This window comes from Notamacropus eugenii, chromosome 3 (assembly GCF_028372415.1).
Source record: "Notamacropus eugenii isolate mMacEug1 chromosome 3, mMacEug1.pri_v2, whole genome shotgun sequence".
NCBI classification, from domain to species: Eukaryota; Metazoa; Chordata; class Mammalia; order Diprotodontia; family Macropodidae; genus Notamacropus; species Notamacropus eugenii.
In genome coordinates this window covers 103,063,124-103,086,051 of record NC_092874.1, presented here as the reverse complement: position 1 = coordinate 103,086,051, position 22,928 = coordinate 103,063,124, and the positions used below count along the sequence as shown (strand labels likewise).

At 38.9% G+C, this 22,928-nt stretch overlaps 1 protein-coding gene across 4 annotated transcripts in view; it reads right to left on the bottom strand.

The window, feature by feature from the left end:
• The window catches only part of TPK1 (thiamin pyrophosphokinase 1), a 463,926-nt gene extending 441,547 nt beyond the window's left edge, over positions 1 to 22,379 (bottom strand). For 2 of the 4 annotated variants that reach the window (XM_072652445.1, XM_072652449.1), the window contains exons 1-2: positions 22,191 to 22,379; positions 21,690 to 21,752 (exon numbers count right to left, since the gene is read on the bottom strand). In XM_072652445.1, coding sequence (XP_072508546.1) covers positions 21,690 to 21,732 — 43 coding nt within the window. In that variant the 5' untranslated portion in view covers positions 21,733 to 21,752; positions 22,191 to 22,379. Of the gene's footprint in view, positions 1 to 21,531; positions 21,753 to 22,190 lie in introns of all 4 variants that reach the window. The other 2 variants (XM_072652446.1, XM_072652447.1) reach the window with 2 other exon arrangements.
• Positions 22,380 to 22,928: the final 549 nt, after the last annotated feature.

Genomic DNA, 22,928 nt, shown 5'->3' with positions numbered 1-22,928 from the left:
GGAACCTAAACAATCAAGAAGCTACTAGTTTAGTTAACTAGTTAACATAACTAAAAGTTATGACTATGTAAAATACGGTAATTGGTTCCAATCCAATCGAAAAAAATTCAGAGCAATTTCAAATAATCCAGCGACTTCAGGGGATTTGTTATTTGCACTCATCAAGACCTAGTAATACACTCCTCAGAGTTAATATTCTCAAAACCTTCTTTACAGGTATTCTTTAATTGAACCGAGTAAGAATTCTGAGCTACAATGTATACAAAAAGCTTTATAGAAATTTGTACCGACAATGATTGTGCTGGCAAAAACTTATTAAATATTTGTTTCACTAATTAGAAGAATATCACATGAAGGTATAACTTAAAAAAAGCAGTTGCAGAAAAGTCAAGTGATACCTGGACTTGGATCCTGCTTCCAACACTTCTAAGTTGTGTAGAAATGTATAAGAGTAACACTGGGCAACACTTATGGTCAGGAAAAAAATGCCCTGGCTCAAATTTTCCAATCTTCACAATATCTTTCCAGGTCACCATATCCTGAATTGACTCCCCACTCCCCTACACCCCAATACCTGAATAACTGTAACACTTCAAAAAAAAAAAACAACCTCTTCCTCATAAAGTTTTATTGGTGCCTTTTGTTCTCATATCACACTTATTTCTACCCAGTGAGCCTTCTCTTATAGCAAAGACTAACAAACAAATGGAGTTCAGCAAAACCAACTAATAAACTGTCTACATCTGACATAAGCCTCATTCCACATCCATAGTCTCATCTCTTTTCTGAGGCCAAGACTGGTCATTAATTAACTGGTTAATTAAACAGAATTCAGTTTCGTTTTTAATATTTTTTCCATTTATATAGCTGTATTTATTGTGTATATTGTGTATATATTGTGTATCTTGCTGGGTCATCTCCAGTCATCCTGAAGAATGTCAGGTCACTGGATTCAGATGGCTCTGGAGAAGTGAGGCTGGTGACCTGCACAGCCCTCCCTCACTCAAAACAAAGTCAAGTGCAAATCATGTCATCATTTCTCTGATGGCATGGTCTTCTTCGGCAATGAAGGATGAACACAAAAACAAAAACCAGGCATGGCACTGAACTTCTCTAATCCTCATTTCTTTCATCTGTAAAAACGAGTATAATGGAAACAAAATGCTTTTCTTTTTGTGTGTGCACATGGCTTGGTTACTTTATGTAATTAAAATACTTAAATACAGTTTCTACATTAAAATCATTTTCCTCAAATTCACAATTCTGTTTAAATAAAATTTAAAAATGCATGAATTATATGCATATACATGACTGGTCAATATCAGTTTTATAATAGCATATAAAAACAATATCTACAATATCTTACAAAAGGTAAACAGGAAGGAAAAGCCAAGATGCTACTTTCCCCCAAATCCCTCTGAACACCTTTAAATAACGCCATAGAACAATTCCTGAAGCCACCGAACCCACAAGAGGATGGAATGAAATAGTTTTCCAGCCAAAGACAACTTAGAAAGTCAGCAGGAAAGGTTTGTGGCAGCTGGGTGAGAGTGGAACACAATCCACATAGGCTGTACCAGCACAGACCCAGACCTTGCAAAACAGGAGCAGGCTTTGGGAGGCACAAGATCAGCAGAAGCAGCAACTATTTCCAGGCCTCTCAGTCCACAGATGGTAAGGGAGTGGAACAACTGGTCAGAAGGAGATTATAGGGGATCACTTTGCTAGTACTGAGGCAAGGTTCTTGCTTTTACCAATACTCAGATGCAGGCTGCAGTCCTAGGTGGCAGTTCCAGGACAAGGAGGAGCATTAGCAAACCAGTAAGTGGGGACATTCCTCTCAGTTCCAGGGCAAAAAAAAAAAAAAAACATTATAGAGCCAGTTAGGATAACAACATTTAGCAGCTTCTACATTAAATTCCAGAGGGCAAAGGAGTTAGGATTGCAATCAAAAATCACCTACCCAGCAAAAGTGACTATAATCGTTTGGGGGAAAAATAGACATTCAATGAAATAAGACTCTGAAGCATTCTTGATGAAAAGACAGGAACTGCTTTTTGTGGTGGCAAAGAATGGGAAATTGAGAGGATACCCATCAAATTGGGAAATGGCTGAATAAGTTCTGGTACATGAATGTAATGAAATACTGTTCCTTAAAAAATGATGAGCAGGCAGACTTCAGAAAAACCTGGAAAGACTTACATGAACTGTTGCTGAGTGAAGTGAGCAGAACCAGGGAAACACTGTACATGGTAACAGTAACACTGTGCAGTGACTAACTTTGATCCACTTAGCTCTTCTCAGAAACACAATGATTTAAAACAATTCCAAAAGACTCATGATGGAAAATGCTATCCACATCCAGAGAAAAAACTATGGAGTCTGAATGCAGATCAAAGCGTACTATTTGCTCTGTTTTTTATTTTTTTTCTTTCTCGTGTTTTTTTTCCTTTTTGTTCTGATTTTTCTTTCACAATATGACTAATGTGGAAATATATTTAATATGACTGTACATGGATAGCCTATATCAGATTGCATGGGGGGGAATTTTAGAAGTCAAAATCTTATAAAAGTGAATGCTGAAAACTAAAAATAAATAAATGAATAAAGAAAAGATACATAAAAAATAAAGAAAAGATCAGAGCTGAGTAGAAAATTTGACTTTCAAATAAATACAAAACTCAAGAGAAACATAAAAAGGTAAACAGGAAAGAGAAATTGTAAGGGACTTAATAAGGTCAAACTGTTTACAAGTATCATCCTCCCCTGAAGGAATGTAACTCATAAAATCTTTCTCATTATTAGGGCAGTAAGGAGAATATATAGACAGAGGGCACAGATGTGAATTGAATGTGATGGGATGATATCTAAAAAAATAAAATTAAGGAGTGAAAATGCACTGGGAGAAAGGGAAAGAGAGAGGTAGAATGGGATAAATTATCTCACACAAGAAAAGGCTTTTACAATGGGAGGCAAGATGTTTGGACAGTGAGTGAACCGTACTCTCATTAAATTTGGCTCAAAGAGACAATGACATACACACTCAATTGAGTAGAGAAATCTATCTTACCCTATAGAAAAGTAGAAGGGGAAGGAAATAGAAGAAGGGTAGAGGGTGATGGAAGGGAAAGCAAAACACTTTTGAGGAGGGACAGGGTGAAAGAAGATGGAGAACAATATAGATTGGGGGAGGAGGGAATACATTTAGCAGTCTTAATTATGAAAAAAATTTTAATACAAGTTTCTCTGATAAAGGTCTTGTTTTTCAAACATATAGAGAACTGAGTCAAATTTATAAAATAAGGAGCCATTAATTCATAAATAATCAATAGATATGAACAGTTTTCAGATAAAGTAATCAAAGCTATCTATAGCCACATGAGAAGGTGCTCTAAATCACTACTGATTGGAGAAATCCAAATTGAAAAAATTCTGAGGTACTAACTCATACCTATTAGATTGGCTAATAGGTCAGAAAATTAGAATGACAAATGTTGGAGGGGATGTGGGGAAAATGAGGCATTAATGCACTGTTCATGGAGTTGTGAACTGTTTCAATCATTCTTTAGAATAATTTTCAACTATGTCCAAAGGGCTATAAAACCATGCATACTCTTTAACCTAGCAGTGCCACTATTACGTCTGTATCCAAAAAGAGATTTTAAAAAAAAGGAAAAGGGCCTATATGTGCAGAAATTTTTATAGCAGCTCTTTTCTGGTGGTAGGGAGTTGCAAATTGGGAGGCTGCCCATCAATTGGGGAATGGCTGAACAAATTGTGCTGATTGTGATGGAATACTACTGTACTATAAGAAATGATGAGCAGGATGCTCTCAGAAAAACCTGGAAAGACTTACATGAGCTGACGCAAAGTGAAATGTACTGTGTAAAATGTAACAAATATTTTAAGATAATCAGTTGGGAATGACTTAGCTATTCTCACCAGTACAATGATCCAAGACAACTCCGAAGGATTTATGATAAAAAATGATATCCATTCCCAAACAAAGAACTGATGGTGTCTAAGTATAGACTGAAGCATATTTTTTTTTTTTACTTTATTTCTCTTGAACTTTTTTTTTTTTGGTCTATGTTTTCATTCACCACATGGCTAATATGGAAATGTTTAGCACAGGTATAATCTCTACCAAATTCTTGCCTTTTCAATGACGGGGGTTGGGAAAGGAGGAGAGAATTTGGAATTCAGAGTTTTAAAAGTAAATGTTAAAAATTGCTTTTATATGTAATTGGGGAAAAATAAAATACTAACTAAATTTTTTTTAAAAAGGTAAACAGGTCTTTATTTCTTTTATAGAAGAAATTAGAATGATTACATTCTGTCATTAAAAATAATCAGGAATTTATCTTCATTCATATATATTCAGTTCACGTAGTATCTTATTCCTGCAACATGCTAGTTACATATGTCCCTGCTTCACCAATTGCTTCCTACACTATTAATTTTCTCTTAAGATTACCATATCTTGGCCTGAGTGTTAGTCGGAACAACATAGATTTATTACCTGGGTCCCAACCTCCCAAAGCTTCCACAACCTGAGCATCACTGTGTACTGTGTATCCCTCATGGGTTAGAAGCTGGCACATAAGCAGATATTTCACTATTTTGCCAGTTCTGCCAAAATATTTGCAAGATGGAATATTTATTTTCAAAATCAACAGTATCCTCAATGACTGCAGCACATAGGTTCTTATAACCGAAGTGAGCCTTCACCTTCACCACCAAACTTCATTACACTAGAGCCTTTCACAATGAAACAAGGTAGTCTGGCTGGGAGTGGGGATAGGCTGGGGGGGGGGGCCCAATTTTTAATTCTATTCCTCACCGGATCTCAGAGGAAATGGTGAGGAAGCCAAGCTAGGTCCACTGAAACAAATAGCCTCCACCCACATCTGATACCCAGTTCAAGGCAAGGGAAATGAATCAGCATTATATAGTGCCAAATATCTGCTAGGCACTGTGTTAAGTACATTTTCACAAATATTATCTCATTTGATCCTCACAGAAATCTTATAAGATAGGTGCTATTAGCATCCCCATTTTAGAGTTGAGGACACTGAGGCAAATAGAAGGTAAGTGACTTGCCCACAGCTAAGAAGTATCTGAGGACAGATCTGAACTCTGTTCTTTCTGACTCCAGGTCCAGCACTCTCTCCAAAGTACCATCAGCTATCTCTATAACAATCAAGAGCAAGTTCATGACACCACCACCCCCGTACATTTATAACAGAGGCACAGAGACTTGATATTGGCTCTTTGAGAAAGATTCCACCATCTCTTCTGATTGTTTCTAACTCTAAGAGGCTAATGACTTAGCTAGGTATCACACCAGTGTTAAAATGAAAAGGGACAGGGTAAAATCTAAGTGTTCACTTTGTCAACATCAATTCCCAATAATAATAGCTAACATTTACATAGTACTTTCCATTTTCCATGATTTTTCAACCATCAGTGATGGAGGCTCAGCAATCACATGACAACTTTCAGGATCCAAGAATATAGCTCTGTAGTTGAGGGCTGGGTGACTTGAAGAGATGTGCCCTCTTACTATTGCCTTGCTTATCTTGGCTGTGGTCAACTATTTCCTATTAGTCATTTTATTGTGTCATTTCTAATACAAAATTCAATCTCTTTCTAGGTGGGGGGGGAAAACGGGGAATTGAGCAGTCCCTCCTCTCTCATTAGGTAGCTTTATCCCATTGACTCCAAGGAAAAAGCCTGTTTTTTCTTTGATCTTCCATTTTCTGCTACAAACAACTACACCAGCCAGATCCCATCATTCTGAGTTTTATCACTCCTGATACCATTTTTGCACAATAATGCCACAGTTATATTTATTGGTGCCTGGCCTTGCTCCATTTTCTGTGTATTTTGCTTTAAAATCTAAGTTGGCTGGTTAAGTTGCCTCACTACATCCCTATCAGTCTCATAAAACAAATCCTACTTTTCCTCCTCAATGGAATTTGTTTCCATCATGTCATCAGAATTTCATTCTTGAGCATCTTCCATCCCTTCTTAGCTGACTTTCCCTGAAGCATTTTACTCCAGAGAAACCTTCATATCTTTGCTCTGGATCTTTTGAAACTGACTTTCCTGTCTCTTACTACCATAAACTGTAGAATTTCTCTCCATAGTTCCCATCATCTCTATCTCAGAAAATTCTTGCATCTTTCTCTCTATGTACTCCAACAACAAAAATCACTTTTCTTTTGCTCTCCTTCCTTTCACCTTCACTCCAATACTCACCATCACATTTCCCTCCTCTAATAATTGTATTTCTTTCTTAAAGTACAAATGTTATCTGATTTCACATATAGAATAGTTATAATATTGCTGTCTTCCCAAGGGTTGGGGAAAAGGCAGGAGGGAGAGAATTTTAAAAATGAATGTTTAAAAAATTCTAATGTAGTTAGGAAATATTTAATGTAATAAAAATATATTTTTAAAAAAAACAATGCTATCCACTCACCCTTTTACCTACACTGTTTCTTTTAAATAAGGTACAGACATCCAATGCCATAGTTCAAATATGGGTTTGTTCCCAAGTCTCAGGGACTGCCAGGAGGTCACATTTGCCTCAGAATTAGGATCTCTAGTTCCTCTTCTTCAATGCCTAAACTTGGGGCATATTGACATTTGAGGCCATGGGCAGCATTACTGAACCTTTCCTTGCACTTTGCTTCTTGTGGAATTCTGGATGTCTTAGCTGTTACTCACTATTCTTTGGTTTTTGTGGTTACTCTCTATTGTTATCTAACTTGGAGGAAACACATTGGAAATCTTATGTTCACCATTAGTTAAAACTCCTTCTGAAAAGGTATTGGGTATCACAATGTACTTCAACAGAAATACTGTTATTACATATGTTTAAAAATGTCTTACCCAGCAGCTCATACATACATGACTAGGAATGAATTAAAAAGTATTTTTATGTCTTATTATTTGCTAATCACTGTGCTAAGAGCTGTAGATACAAACAGAAAAAGCAACACAGAAAAGTCATCAGCAAGATACCTAGAATAGGAAGTAAGTCCTAAGAGTACAATGGCAGGGAAAAAGCAAGATTCCAGAGTTCTTGGGGCATATCAGGAGTAGGTTGGATGGCAATGCGCAGGGGTCTGGAAGGCCCAGAGCCAGGGCAGAGAGTTAAACCCAGAGGACTTTAGGATACAGTATCACAGTATGGCAGGGAATGATGAGACACTCCAAAATCCTTGATATGCAGCCAAAGCAATCTTTGGGGAAGATTAGATATATCTATACATGTCAATCAATAAAAGAGAGAAAGGACAGATTAATGAATTGAGCATGTCACTAAAGAAATTAAAAAATCTCTATTAGACACAGTGGCAAGCAAAATAAGTTGGTGAGACCCATCTCATCCAAAATAGGAAGCCAATTCTTAGATATTATTCTCTTAGGTGACCAACAGTATTTTATTTTTTATATGTAATCTCCATACTGTGCCTCCACAACATAGCATCTCTGCTTTAATTCCTTCATTCTTGTCACTCCTATTGTATTCTTGGACTATAAGTCTGGATCAATCAGTTCAAATTTGATGTTTCTAGGGTCTGGGTCTTCAGGCCACTTCCCTACCAATTGCTAATCATGCCACCACACATCTTCTTCCCCAGTTCCCATACCTTTTTACATGATATGTACCTTTCCACCCTATTAGAAACTAATCTCCTTGAGAGCTACCTTGTTTGCCTCTCTCTATGTAATCAGCCCCATGTAATCATATAGTAAGTACTTAATAAATGCTTTATCTATCTTCAGAGCAGATATGTGGTACAATGGACAGAGGGCTAGGCCCAGAGTCAAGAAGACCTGAGTTCAAATTCAGCCTCAGACACTTAATAGCTACGTGATACTGGGCAAGTCACTTAACCCTGTTTGCCTCAGTTTCTTCATCTGTAAAATGATCTAGAGAAGGAAATGGCAAATCACTCTACTATCTTTGCCAAGAAAACCCTGGATGAGGTCATAAAGAATTGGACATGACTAAAACAAGTGAACAATAAAAACTATCTTTGGATGGATGAATTCTGAGATTCAAACAAGGAACTTAGAAATGAACTTAAGATGGCAATATCATGATTGTCCAGCCACATCACAAAATTCTCTTTAGCCCAAATGTACCTAGAATATTATAGAACTGAAATGGAAAGGGCCTCTGAAGTCAAGCGGTACAATTTCTGAAGTAGGAAGACCCTCTGAATTCAGGGCAATGATATTTTCTACAGTTCATCAACCAATTCTAAACCTACTTAATGGTACTATCCTGTAGTCCTAACTGTCCTATTTCTTCTTTCTTATCATGTCTACAAGGATATCAGGGCTGTGTCAAATGCCTTGCAGAAATCCAAGTAAACTAATATTTATAGCATTCCAATGGTCTGTCAGTCTAGCAACCCTATCACAAAGAGAGGTAAATTTAATCTGGCAAAAGTTCTTAATAAGCCCATAGTGGTTCACAATGATCATAACTTTCTTTTTCTAACAGCTTACAGAGAGAACTTTAATAACTTTTCTATCACTTTTTTTCCACAAATCAACTTCAAGTTCACTGGTCTAGTATGAAGCTTCTACCTCTTTGCCTCTCTGAAAACCAAGATATTTTCCAAGTCTTGTTTCAGGTACTTTATTTTCCATGTGCCTGAAGGACACATGTGTCCTTTATATGTCTTTCTTACAATGAGTTTCAATTTAGCTTCTTTTGCTTTATCTATCTTTTGAGAAAGAGAAAGGGCAAAAGGGAGAAGGAAGGGAGAAGAAAGGGAAGGAAAGGGAGAAGGGAAGGGAAATAGAAGTGCACCTTCCCTGCATTGCTACTTTCCCATTTCTCCTTTTTCCTTAGACTTTACGCTTCCTTCTCTTACCCCTCAAATATTTAGAGCTTTTCCATGTCCTTGGATTTTATTAAAAAAAGCAAAACAAAACTCAAATTTAGTTTTAGACAGTCTATACTGTACTAATAGGATTTTGCCTTCTTCTATGCTTATTTTCAGTCACCTGCCCTCTCACTCATCTCCTGAATATAAAACATAAGCACACTCTTGGACACCTCTTCTTAGCTTCCTTGCTGGTATCACTCGTACCTATATCATCATGATTTCATTCTTGAGAGCCTCTTATTCGCCTACCATTTACAAATCAGGCATTTACAAGCTGAAGACTCTTGATATATGTCCTTGGGTACTCTATGGGTTTTAGATGTCATACATCAACTTAAATAGGTATTTGCAATGAAAATTACTTAAGTCTCCAGAAATTTGACAGATTGAATTAAGGTAATGTTGAACAGTACACTACTGTATTTCTGGCCAGTAACTGTGAGGCATCACAAACCTCATTAATTATTCTTGTTATTTATATTTTAATGTCTCTATAAATAATGGAATTGAGGTTGACATGAAAGAAAATTCTCAATAGCAAAGGAAATAGTAATGTTAGACTTATATAACATTTTTATTAACTATTTTTTCTCATTCACTATATAGAATGAATAAATTTCTTGAAGTAACCTGAAATTTCTTTTAATACCTCAGCAGAAACTGATTAATTGAAAAGATGTTAGCATACTAGTAAAAACTACCCCAAAACTCGCATTAATCAAATCCAACCCAAGTAATGATCATGCTTTGCATTTTTATAACACTATTTATTCTGTAAAATGCCTCTACTCATTATATCTCCACACAAGGTGTCATATCTTTACCTCTACTGTGAAGTGGCTAAAGCAGGGATTATTACCAACCCCCATATAACAGATGAAGAAATAAGAGATTACTATATCAAGTTGATATAGTTAAGAAAACTGAACCAGGAGTCAGACCTGGGTTCAAGCTTAGCTTTTATCAAGAAATCTGACACCATGCAAATCACTCACCTTCTCCAGAGCTGTTCAACTCTCTCCAAAATTAGAGTGTTGTACCAAATTATTTCTAACTCCCATGTGTGAGTTCCTTTCCAAGTCCAACATTTGGGTGATGAGTCCAGAGGGGCCATGATTCATTCCCCTCCTGGCCATACTTCTGACTCTCCACATTTCATCACCATATTTCTCTGGGTGTCTCTCCTTAACTTCCCTTTTGGCTCTTTTTAATGTTCTATCTTCTCCCATTGGAATGTAAGTTCCTTGAGGGCAGGGAATTTTTTTGTCCTTTTTGCTTGAATTTGTATCCCCAGTGCTTAGCACAGATGTAACAGTAATTTAAATGGAAAATCTTTCATATTCATTAATAGGTCTATGTTACCTGCCTGGGTCACACAGAAGCCAGAGTTACATGAGTCTGGGTTGCATGGAGCCTGTGGTGGGAGGAGTTTGCTGAACAGGAAGAAGTAGAACTGGAGCAGAGCTGAGAGGAAGTTTAGTCTTGAGAGCAGTCAGAGCTAGGAAAGATGCAGGCTGCTGGCTAGCGTGAGTGATTTTGTTATTGTTTGAAATTTTGGTTAAGAGAGCCTGCTCGTGATTTGTTCAGTGGAGTTGGTCTGTGGGAAGCCTAGCAGAGGGAAGGCTTGAGGCTGGTGCTGTTCTCTGCATTGGGATAGATTTGGTTTTGTGCTGTCTGAATAAATGGTTTGGTTCTGCCTTCCACACGGAGAGTCTGTGGTATTTCGTGATTCAGAATTGCACCACTGCACTGAGACAGTCATGGCTGAGGTAAGCTCTGTGAATATGGCATTGGGGCTACAACAGTTCCTGGCACATAGTAAGCACTTAAGGCTTGTTGCCTTGCCATGCCTACTAGCTCTTAAATTCTAGGATTTTAGTATCTGGCCAAGTTCATATAGCTGGTTTATGATGGTGCCTGTACTAGAATACAAACTTCCCAATCCTAATTTAAGTGTCTTTCTACCAAACCCCTCAAAGAGAAATAGAAGACAAATACAACTTCAAATAAGAATTTTAGAATGAGTGGCTTTTACAGTTTAATACTTTTGAGTTTACTGAATGACTCTATATAGGCTTTCTTTTCCTGAAATTAGCCTCTGCTGATAATTTAATTTTTAAAAGGGCTGGCATTCCTTATTCAAGACAAATTTGCTTGAGCTGAGCTGTCAAACTTTTCCGGGGTTCAAATGATTGATTTGGAACAAATCTTGACTCTACTTGTAACTATGTTTGATGCAGAACAATAAAGAACCACACACCAGTCAACAGCAGCATACTGTCAGGTGCTAAGAAGTCCACAAGGCTCAGGAGATAGGCAAAGTTTCAATCTGCTGAATAGGTTTGTTGTCTGATTTAAAGGGAATAATGAAGCTTGTGTGAAGCCTCATTCTATCTAGCCACACAATGACCCACCATGCTTTTACCCTGGCCATCTTTTGGCCTATATTGACTGCTGCTACCATACCCTCAGAGTAGACCTCCAGAGACTATGTCCTGGAGGAGGAGCTTTGGAAATTGCAGCATGGATGTAGGGATGGCAAAACCTCACTATAACTGAAAGCTGGAAGACCCATGTTCTTTCTGCCCCTACCAAAGACCCTATCCTGTCTTTGTACCTCTGGTTCTGAAATCAATCAAATCAACATTACCACAGCTTTTAGAATAATCTGCTGGCCAGATTATTCCACTCAACATCTCTGTGACTTGACAAACCAAAACAGCAGCTTTAGAGGGAACAATCAGGCTGGCTCTAGCATCAGGAAGCCTCAGGAAGGGCCCCAGGCACTTATTAAATTTGTGAAACTGAGCAAGTCCTATAAACTGTTTGTCTCAGTTTCCTCAACTGTAAAATGAGGATAATGACAACTCCTATCTTGCAAGGCTGTTGTGAGGATCGGATGAAATATTGTTTGTAAAGCTCTTTGCACACCACCTGGTATGTAGTAGATACTCCATAAATGTTTATTCTCTTATTTTTACACCTTCCCAAAACACCCTTATCTAGCCACCACTGCCCTAAATGTACGGCCTCTCCTACTACGAAATAATGCCCTTGATGGCCGGGTCTATTCAGCTCTTGTATGTGTATCCCCAGCACTTAGCACAAGGACTGGCACACAGTAAGCACATTTTCATTCACTGATTCATTCACTTTATTGGCCTTAATACTGCACTATTGATTTGGTATGTAAAGCCCAAAACCCTTCTAGCCAGTCATGTTAATCAACCAGACTCAAGAAATCATTGCTATAAGAATTTTAGGAATACAGCTTTCTCACATAATTTATGTATATATTCTTCCGTCTCCTGCCAAAGTATTCCTGCTGCCTAACTTGCTTGGCTGACTACACCAGTTCCTAGAACTGAGGGGGCTATAATCTTACCTAGATCCACAAGGGAGACAAATATAAGAAGGCATTCCAAACATGCTACAGTCAATTCAAATATTAGGTAATGCCACTTGGACTATGTTACACTCCTGCATTTTTCCAATGGTTTATGAAACAACATGAAAATACTCTAATTGATTCCCAAGATCCTAACCAATCTTCCTCCTTGCTATTAAACAGTCATCCAAAGTCAGCAAATTTAGAGATATAACAGTTTAAGTGAGAAATGCCCAGACTCCTTAAGGAATGTTAGTGTTTCAGGATGAAGGGGAGCTCAAAGTTGGGGTGGGGAGGGGAAGAGAAGGAAGATAGTATAGAATAAATGAACTTACTGAGCCTATTTATAGTTTGGTTGCTGTTTCAGAGTGGGACCGAGTTTCAAACAAAGTCCTGTAACATTAACTTGAGTCCTTATAATTTTTTCCACTAGGTTTGAAGGTTGCCCACATCTCTCACTGATATGCTGACATAGCCAAAGACATATCAATGGATCCGTAATAGAAATCAAATTTCAAAGAATTCAAGAAACTAATTCACAGCAAGTAGTGGACAACAACACTGAGACTGGTCAATCTCTTGAGCTCAGGAGTTCTGAGCAGCAATAAGCTATGCCAATCAGGTGTCTATACTAAGACCAGCATCAATAATGGTAAGCCCTCAGAAAGTCAAGTGGGAGAATAGGTTGCCTAAAAAAGAAACTAGGCAGCCAAGGTCAGAAAGAATCAGGTCAAATCTCCCATGGCAATCATGACAACCAGCAAGGGGCGGGCGGGGGGGGGGGGGGGGGGGGGGGGGGAAGGGAGGGAGGGTTCTTAAAACTAATACAATGAATTTAGTACATGCTTTAGAGAGTAAAAGAAAAAGAAAATTATAAAAAGAGATTAGTGGTTTCATATTCAATGTTCTTTTTCTGCTCAGTGCATATAGAATCATATAAATTGGTATGAGAAGTCTAAAGACAAACAAAACAAATTTTTAATTGTAGTGATGTGGTTCCCAGCCTCTTCCCCTCACCTTGCTCAAAGACCTCTACTACCAGAAGAAAATCAGCTGACCCATACTGTAGGTTCCACCAACCAGGTGGACAACATAAGCTATTTCAAAGTGTTCCCTCAAAATACACAATACTGATAAACGTGTTTCTGAAGAAATTTTTGATTATATCCGAAACTTAGAACAAACCCTCCCCCTTTTCCAGGTGGGAAAAAAATGAGTGTTGTTTTCTAATTTGCTTTTAATTAGTGTAAAAGTACAGATACATAAAATTCATTTAGGATCTGAGATATACATGGGCCAGCGTAAGCAGTGAAACCTTAACTTGTAAACTCACTGATTCCCCAAGCAGTAAAATTTTCAAATTTAGTGCTAAATTAGTTTGGTTGGCTGCCTGGAGTAATCTAATATAACTTATAGTTACCTGTATTGAATCCTCCTGACACATAAATCTGTATGCCATATAAAAGCTTTTGATATTTTGTAAGAATATACTCTTTAAATACCATTCACTTTGTAGTACTAGTAAAAACTAGACCCCTCTGAAATTCAGGCAGTCATTTTCAATGTTCAATTATCCTTCTTTTAATAGCATTTCATCTGTGTTATTTCTTATGACTTTGAAGAGAATAAATCTTAAAACGTAAGATGCCTATACCAACAAACTTTTAAGCAGACATGAAACTCTGCTAGCTTGGCAGGAATAGTCAATTTTGGTATTTTCAGTTATTTTGCTTCATGAACTGAGCTGTCATTTTTGAATGTTATTATGAGTGGATATGATGTTATGGAGTCAGCTGACATAGGAATCATTAGCACAGGAATAGTTTATCTGCAACATTTTCCAACCTGATTACCATCTTTTTCTAAAGTAAGGAGAAGAGGTATAAGAAGTGTGAAACCACCAATGCAAATGAAATCAAATCAAGACTAGCTTGAAACCACCAAGCTCTAGGATTCTAGGACCTCTGCATACTGCTGCTCCTTTGACCAAAGTTCAAAGGGCTCCACTGAGAAGGACCAGAGATGTTACTGTGATTGATTGCCAAGGTAGAAAGATTGCCAAGGAAGAAACTGGGAAGCTTCAAAGCCACTAAGGGACACAACCTTTTTTGTGAGTCATGGACTTCTTACTAGAAGTCTGATGGAGCCTATGGACTCTTCCTCAGAAGAATAATTTTAGATACATAAAATAAGACACATAATATAATCAAGAAAATAAGTGAAAGTTTTCACAATATTATTTTCTTTAAACTAAGCTCCTGAACCACATAATGAGAACTCACTGAGGGTTAATCTAAAAGTAGTCCAAGGGCTACAATCATTTTTGCAATCTCCAAGGCTCAGCCAGAGAGAACTATTGTAATACAAAATACCACGAACATTTGTAGCCTTAATTTAAACCCAACCTGCCTATACTGAAGCAACTTCAAGAATTTCTGTGAAAAAGAAAAACACAGCAAGGTTGAATATCTTGGCTCAAGCTATTCAGCCAGTCAGGAGATGATATGTATTAAACAAGCAAGCATACATTAAAGAAGTAGGAGCCCCTTGCTCCATTCTGGGATTGAACAGAAATAACAGATTGAGACCTTGTTCTCTAGGAGCTTAAAAACAGACAAGTGTTGGTGACATGTATTACAAAATAAAAAATACAACTAAATATGGGAACGAACAATAAAGTATTCTGTATCTTAGTCCAAACAAGCTCATCTACAGAAAAACATGGACAAAAGACCCTCAAGAGAATGTAAGGATGGACCGCAAGCTGCACATAGTACAGAATGACCACACAGACATTGAAGTGTTAAAGTACAGATCATAGAGGCATAGGATTAGAAATTTAGAGCTGAAAGGGACCTTGGAGATGACTGAATTCAACCCTTTCATTTTACAAATGAAGAGACTGAGTCATTGAGAGGTTAAATGGCTTGTCCAGAGATACACAGCTAGCAAGTATTTGAGATGGGAATTTGAATGCAGAGCATCATGATTTCACATTCAGTACCTATCCACTTGGCCACTCATACCCTCCAAGGTCACATGAACTCAATGTATTTTGGGAACTAGTGACATATTTTTGGTCAGGGACATGACCACTCAAAGTGCTTTGAAAAGCACAATCCAACTACAATCCTTCTGGTAAAAGGGCAGACCATTAGGCTTCATCATCTATCCCAAGGCTTTTCAGATCCACAGAGTAGCTGCCAATGCACCTTAGGAATTCCTGGACTTTTTCATTCACCTTAGAGTACCATAAGGCCTTTCCACTGGTCCTGTCAATAGAACTCTCCTATATGTGGTCTCCCTTAATTAGAATGAGTTCCATGAGAGCAATTTTAGATCTGCATCTTTATTGCTTAGCAACAGTAATATTTAGCATATGCTTTTTTCCATTTCATTGCCCAGGGACAAGAGAACTTACATGAGATTTCTGCGGACAATATTCACAAAGGTCCATTCAACTAGGATTTAAAAGGTGCTGCTGCTGAGCAGGGCCAATGAGAAGTAAAAAATGAGATATAACTGTTGTGAGCACAGAAATTATGAAAAGATCTGGAAGCCCTGTCCACACAAAGTGGAGTTGACATGACAGAGAAAGGTACTTTCCAAAGTTCCACAGACTACCAAAATCATATAACATATAACCTATGGTTTTCTACCCTTATAAAATCCAATACCCCTCTAAAACCCATATTCTTCATGATATAAATCCCAAGGTATGTCATAATCAGAACATTCACTAAAAAAATAAAAGGAATTTCCTTCCTGGATCAACTGAGAAGTACAATTGTCCTCCAATCGCAATGGCTAGAGGTAATCTAAAACACCATTACTTTTCCTCAATACTACTGAGCTACTACATCTTAACTACTTTAAGCTAGATTCACAGCTTTAAGCTAGATTCCAGCAAACAACTAAAATATGAGACTGGAGCTCTGGAGAGAAGAGGAAGTTGAAAAAAGAAAGAGGAGCTAGGTGGCAAGGCTATTCTCAGCTTGGGCTAGAAAACCTTATCTTCAGAGAGAAGAGGAAATGAAGAGAGGGATAAAGAGAGAGAAGAACTCGGAGAAGTAGAAAAAGGGGAGATAATACAGCAGGCTTAATTTAGACAAAGTAGTAGGTTAAACAAATCTGCTAAAAGTGACCTAAGATACAAGTGAGGAGCCAATTGAAGACAAACTGCAATAAAGGCTGTTTTATTATTTTATAACTGCCTGATCAAGAAGGAGTTAAGTAGGTGAATGGTAAGATTCATCCCCCAAGGCAGTTTAGCAGGGATGGTGAAAATTCAAGAACCAAGGGACTCAAGGACCCAGCAGAGCCCATTTTGAAAAGGCTAATCATTAGCTTGAGTTTGGTTAGGGAGAAAAGAGAAGCCAGAAACAAGAGGTAACAAACTGCAGCTCTTTCAGGGCAGGAATTATTTCACTTTTGGTTTTGTATCCTCAGAGAGGTAATATAGCAGAGTGCATAGAAAGCTAGCCTCAGAGCCAGGAAAACCTAACTACAATTTCCATCGCTGACATACTGACTGTGTGACCCTGGACAAGTCACTTAAACAATCTGAAGACATCTAGTCATGTAACAAGTTAAAACTTAATAAGCACAAATGTAAAGTCCCTCCCAAAATTGTTTTTAATGTTAAGTAGAGGATGAGGCTGAAGAGTCAATGGTGTTTTTTGTTGCTGTCCAGTTTTTTCAGTTGTGTCCAATTTTTCATGATCCCTTTAGGGTTTCCTTGGTAAGGATACTGGACTGGTTTGCCATTTCCTTTTTCAGTATATTTTACAGATGAGGAACTGAGGCAAACAGGGTGAAGTGACTTGCTCAGGGTCACATAGCTAGCAAGTATCTGAGGCCAGATTTGACCTAAGAAAGGGTTTCAGCAGAATATACATTTAATATGAATCAATAATGTGATGTGTAACAGTCAAAACAACAAATGAGATTCAGGCTAAATTAGCAAAAGTTTAGGGCCCACAATGAAAATGATTGTCTAGCATACTCTGCCCGGGCCAGATCATAGTGGGATACTTTTTCCTATTCTAGGCACTAGAATTTAGGGGAGATACTGAGAAGTTATAGTATATTCACAAGGGAGACTAGGCCAAACGAGTATTAGAAACCATGTCTGATTTAAAAGAACTGTTTTAAAGAATTGCTTAAGTTGGAGAAAATGGGGAATAAAGGAGAGATCATGATTGCTATCTTCATATATTCCAATATCATATTGATAGATTTCTAACCAAAATGGCCCCAGTTCCAATATTCTAAGTTCATTATGGGTCCCATTGAACAGCAGGCATGTCCTGATTTAATCATACCACGCCGCCAGACTTAATACAGTCACTGCTCCTAGCTTGCCACTGCCCCCAGATCTAACTCACCACAATCACATCATCCATTTAGACCAACAGGACTATAATACCTAACTATCCATCTTGACCAGCAGGACTACAGTAGCTAGCCAGTCAGAGGGCAGCATAACCAAGATGTTTGACCATGGAAACATAAATGAGAGACCTCCCCTTTTACCTAATCCCTTGACAAACCCTTCCTGTCTTTTTAATATTCTTTAATTTCTGTTACGTAATTGCATCTTTACCCTATAAAAATTCATCTTGCTTTCTCTGAAGTTGGTGGTTGCTCTTGAAACTCAGCCCACTTCTGAGGGACATCCATCCTCAATAAATGCCTATACTTGCATCAGAGGTGGCCTGACTCTGAATTCTTTTGAGGCAGTGCCACCACAACATACCAGGAAGCCACCACAACATACCAGGACACCACCACAATACATGGGAGATGGCTGACATTTTTGTTCTGCATAAATGTGGAGAAGAGGACTTCTCCTCTTGGTAGAAGGTATAGGAAAGCAGGTTTCACAATATGAAGACTTCTCAATATAAACACTTCAAACCACAAAAGCTGTTGCAAAACAATCAATTAGGAAATGTATTAAAAACCTAGAAAGAAGTGAACATTATGGTAGACCCTGGAGATAGAAAGACAAAATTAAAACACTCCTAACTTCAAGGTGCTTACATTCTGACCACAGAAGTACAGCAGGCAATCTTGGAGTAGAGAGTAATAAATTTCTCTAGTAATGGAAGACTTCAAGGAAAGGCTGCATGAGTGCCCAGGATTTTGTAGAAGAGCTTCAAGTTAGAGTTCGATTAGATACCCTGAGGTCCCTTCTAATGCTGAGATTTTATCAATCTATGTAATAACAATGTATTTCTGAAGCAGAAGAAGTAAATAATCAGTCAAAGGATTAATAAAAACAACGTTTAGCCTTCGGTTATGATAGTAATATCTGTAGGGGATTGGCAAAATAAAAAAATCTTTGGAGCTTCCTTTTAGGCTTGCAGTCCAATTTTTTAAATTAGGTAGACTTTAAATAAAGCTAAAAAATGGCTCCAGTTATCACAAGAATAATTAAAGACTGAATCTCTCAGGTAAGGCACTAAGAGAGAATATATTATCTTCAGAGACATCAAAATAATTCCAATTGGAAGGTGAGTACCAATTATTTTTATAATTGTTTATAAAGTAAACAGCTCAGGCTTTCCCCCCTCTCTCCCTTTCCCTTATTGAACTTATAGAAGTATTTATCTTCTCAATTCTTAAAAATTAACAGGACTGAGGTAACTACTGCCTAAAAGCTTTCATGAATGTAGCAGAAATTCAAGTTTAAAAGTAGTTATCAAGTGTATCTTATGTATAAAGTATAGCGCTAAATGATAAGGGGGGCAGAGATACATAAAAGAATAAAGTTCCTGCCCTAGAGTTTAGCTTGCAAGGTAGAAGACTAAGGAAAACAATCTCCTGGCCTTATCCACACCAAACAAGGGTACTGTCTGCAATATTAAGGTGTAAGACTGAATTGCCTGGAATGAATTCACACATACAACCTATCCTTCAGACAAGTAACAAAGTTTATTGTAGTCAATAGAAATGGGTGGAAGTTTCTAGTGAACATACCTGCAAACTAATGAGGATGACACTGATGCTTATATACAAAAGGGACAGTGAAAGATCTGGGTGGGATTAAGAAGTCTGAGGGAGAAGGGGAAATGCCACAGTGAAAGGAATGTCAAATAGGCTAATTAGGTGATCTAGGGGCTGTGGGGTGGGGCGGGCCAGGTACCTAAGGTGAAGTCACCAGCGATGTGGGCTGCTGAAATCTTCAGCATTGCTGAAAATTCAAGGACAGAGCTGCTCTCAAAGACATGATTTTTTTCTTTAAGGGGTCTAGGCCCCATCACCCCATCATCTATCATAGGTAGATAGAAAGGTTCTTGAGGGTAATATTTACACTAGAAATATCCTAGGAAAAGGTTAACTAACATCATCTAACAGTGACAGGTTAAATACTGCACTGGCTACTTAGAAAAAACAATTTTAGTTACACTTAAAGGTGAGATATTGGATCAAATATTTTTTTTATGAAGTTAATTTTCAGTTCCCTATTTTTTACACTCAGAAACCCATCCCTGGCTGTTTCAATCTTTTCTCCACTCTAAAGGTCCCATTATCTATGGGCCTCCCAACAACCTTTGACCAAAAGCAGTGTAACTCTAATCTTCTGAGTGACTTTATTCTGACTCCTACAGGAATGTCCAATCTCTCCTATCATGCTATGTTCTGAAGGATTCCAAAGTCAATCCCAAAGGAGAGATGATTCATGTTTATGCATTACCAATGAACCCTTAATAATGTAAATGTTCAACACTTACATGTTTAGGCCTTTGAGTCCCAGACTAAAAACTACCAATACATGCCACAAACCAATCAACTTTCTCTAGTAGCAAAATAATGTTTTTATGTGATATATATCACATAAAGTGGGTATCCATCATTTGGGAAATATTTGAGCAACTTACGGCATATCAAGGCACTGTAAGAAATGAATGGCTATGAGGTATTCAAAGAAACTTGGAGAGATTTGTGTGATCTCATACACAGAAAAAAAAATCAAGAGAATAATACACCAACGGGCCACAATAATATAAGGAAACAAGACATCAGAATTCAGATAGATGGAATAGCCAATCTTGATTCTAGAAGACTGATAATGTAGCAAGAAAAACTCTTTATATTGTACTGTTAAGGGAAACTTGTCTGCATTTACTCATTTTATCTTTTCCCTATAAGCACTCTTCCTAACCAGCTGGGAACATAGGCTTGCAGCTGGTGAAAATGACCAAAAGTTCAATTACTCCTTGAATTTTTTCAAAGATAAACTCTGATAAAGCACTTTGGTCACTAAAAGATTACCAAGATTCAATTTGCTTACAAAAAGAAAAAAAAAACAGAAGATGGAAAGTAAGCATTTTAAAAACAGACCCAGAAAGATATTTAGATTTATGTAACTAAGGAGATAGAAAGTGAACAACAAATATACAAGAAAGGCCAACTGATTCATAAGCAAGAATTAGTATTCATCAAGCAGCAAACATCAATTCCTACTTAGAAGAAAAAAACCTTCAGGAGAATTTCGGCAGAAAAGGAGATTTACTTTGTTACTACAAGAGCTCTGTCTGTCCACTTTAAACCATGGTAAATACAGTAGGGTGGCTAGAAAAATAAAAAATACTTAGAAATGGAGCATACTGAGAAGCACCAAACTGTTTACAAGAGTAATCTTGGTCACATTTCGGGCTGGTAAAGTCTGACAATTTTGAGCATTACAAAGAGAACTACCTTAATTTTCACAAACAACTGAACTGTAGTGGGGAAATGGTTTACAAAAAACAAACGTCTGTCCAAAAACTTCAAACAAAGCTTTTTGGAATTAGGAGCAAGGAACCGTAAAAATTACTTGCTGTAAATGCATATTGGCTTGTTTTTTAAAATAAGATTTCCTGCCTAGAGATTCAGCCACTGGAATTTTTTTCCATATGTTAACAGATGATACTGTAGCTGGCTCTAAGGCATCCTTGAAACGATGCCCAGTGCGGTTTCAAAAGGCAAGAAACCAATGAGCACCCTCTGCCATTATTCCTTAAACTCCCCAATAAAAAAAAAGGCCTTTTTCCAGAATTGACATTTTTAAACATATAAAATAAAAGAGATTGCAGACGGCTGAATTTTCAAGAGCTCGGGGGAAATCTTTCCATGTGCTGAATTGGAAACTTTGTTGCAATCTTTGTAAACACTTCGCTTGCAAACCAAGAGATGCTTGTGTACAAACGTGTTCGGGGTAGGCTTTCGGGCAGTTACCTCGCTTTCCCCTCCATCCCCCGAACTGCTGCCATCACAGGGAGCAAGGCACCCGTCCTCTAAGCCTCTAAGGCCAGGGTTCCGGGGTGCTGGCTACCACAGTGACCCCCCGCGAACACGAATCAGTGACACTCTAAGACGGGGAACAAGCACAGTACCGGTGGGAAGCAGGCACTCCAGCGGGGTGAGGGGGTGCTCCATGTCAGCTTATTAGCTTCTGCCTTAAAAACACAAAACAAAACGAAATCCCTTAGATGAGACGTTCTCTGTGCTACGTGAGAAGGAAAAGCCCTGAGGACTGAGTGTGGGTCGGGAAATTCGAAAGCCCCGGGGCACGTGGGCTTTGGCTGGGGGGCACAGCCCACTCGGGCTCACGCGCGACGGGCAGAGCGCGCACCCTCACTCGGGACCCGCAGGGAGGACTGGAAAGGGAAGAGAGCAGGACAGGTAGCCCCCCATGAGGGTGGGGGGATGGGACATAAACGGGAAACCTCGGTTTCCCTGCCTTCATCCATAACCCCATAGAAGAAAGACTTGCGAGTGGCGGGAAGGGGAAGAGATGACGGGAAGAGCTGCAGCCCCTACGCCTCCCCACTCCCCCGCCCGCTCGGATGCAGCGGCGCCGGCCGCGCGCACGCAGAGCCCGGCGTTCCACTTACACTGCTGCTGGAAGAGCCGCCCGCCAGGCCTGGCGGAGAGAGCAATTAAGCAACGCAGAGCGAGGGCAATCGACTGCTCGGCGCTCGTCTGCAAAGCCTCCGCACTCTCTCGGTTTTAAGGCGGCTAGTTTGGAGGAAGGAGAAGCGGCAAAGGCCCCGCCCCCGGCCGGGCGCGCGCTGCGCCTCCTCGCCTCCACGCCCCGCGTGGGGAGGAAAAGGGGGAGGAGCAGAACCGTGAAAGTGACCTGGGAGGTTCTAGCCCGGCCCGGAGTTCCGGCGTGCTTGCTGCGCGGCCTTAACACACCCTCCGAACTTGTAGGGACCTAGTCTACACCTACCCCGACTTAGATGAGCAAAGACCGCCGATTGTGAGAGCTCAGGCTTTGGGTTCAAGTGCTGCTGCCTCTGCTGGACGCCGTCCACGTGACCTGAGCTTTAGTGACCTCAGGCCCTCCCGGCTTAGGTCGAAGGTGCTGCACTACTCGTGCGTGCTCGTGCTCCAAAAGGCTTGGGCGCCTTTAAGTGTTAGGGACTTCAGAAGCCCCCTTCTCATTATAATATTCACTCGCATTAATTGTTCTCTAATCAGTTGATTTCCACCTGTCAGTGACAACCCCTTTTCCAAGGGTATTTAAGCATTCAGAGACTGCCAACGATTGTCTTTGGTTGCTGAGAGAAACCATTCACCTCAATTTATTGATTTTTCACTAGTCATAATTTATTATTATATTACATATA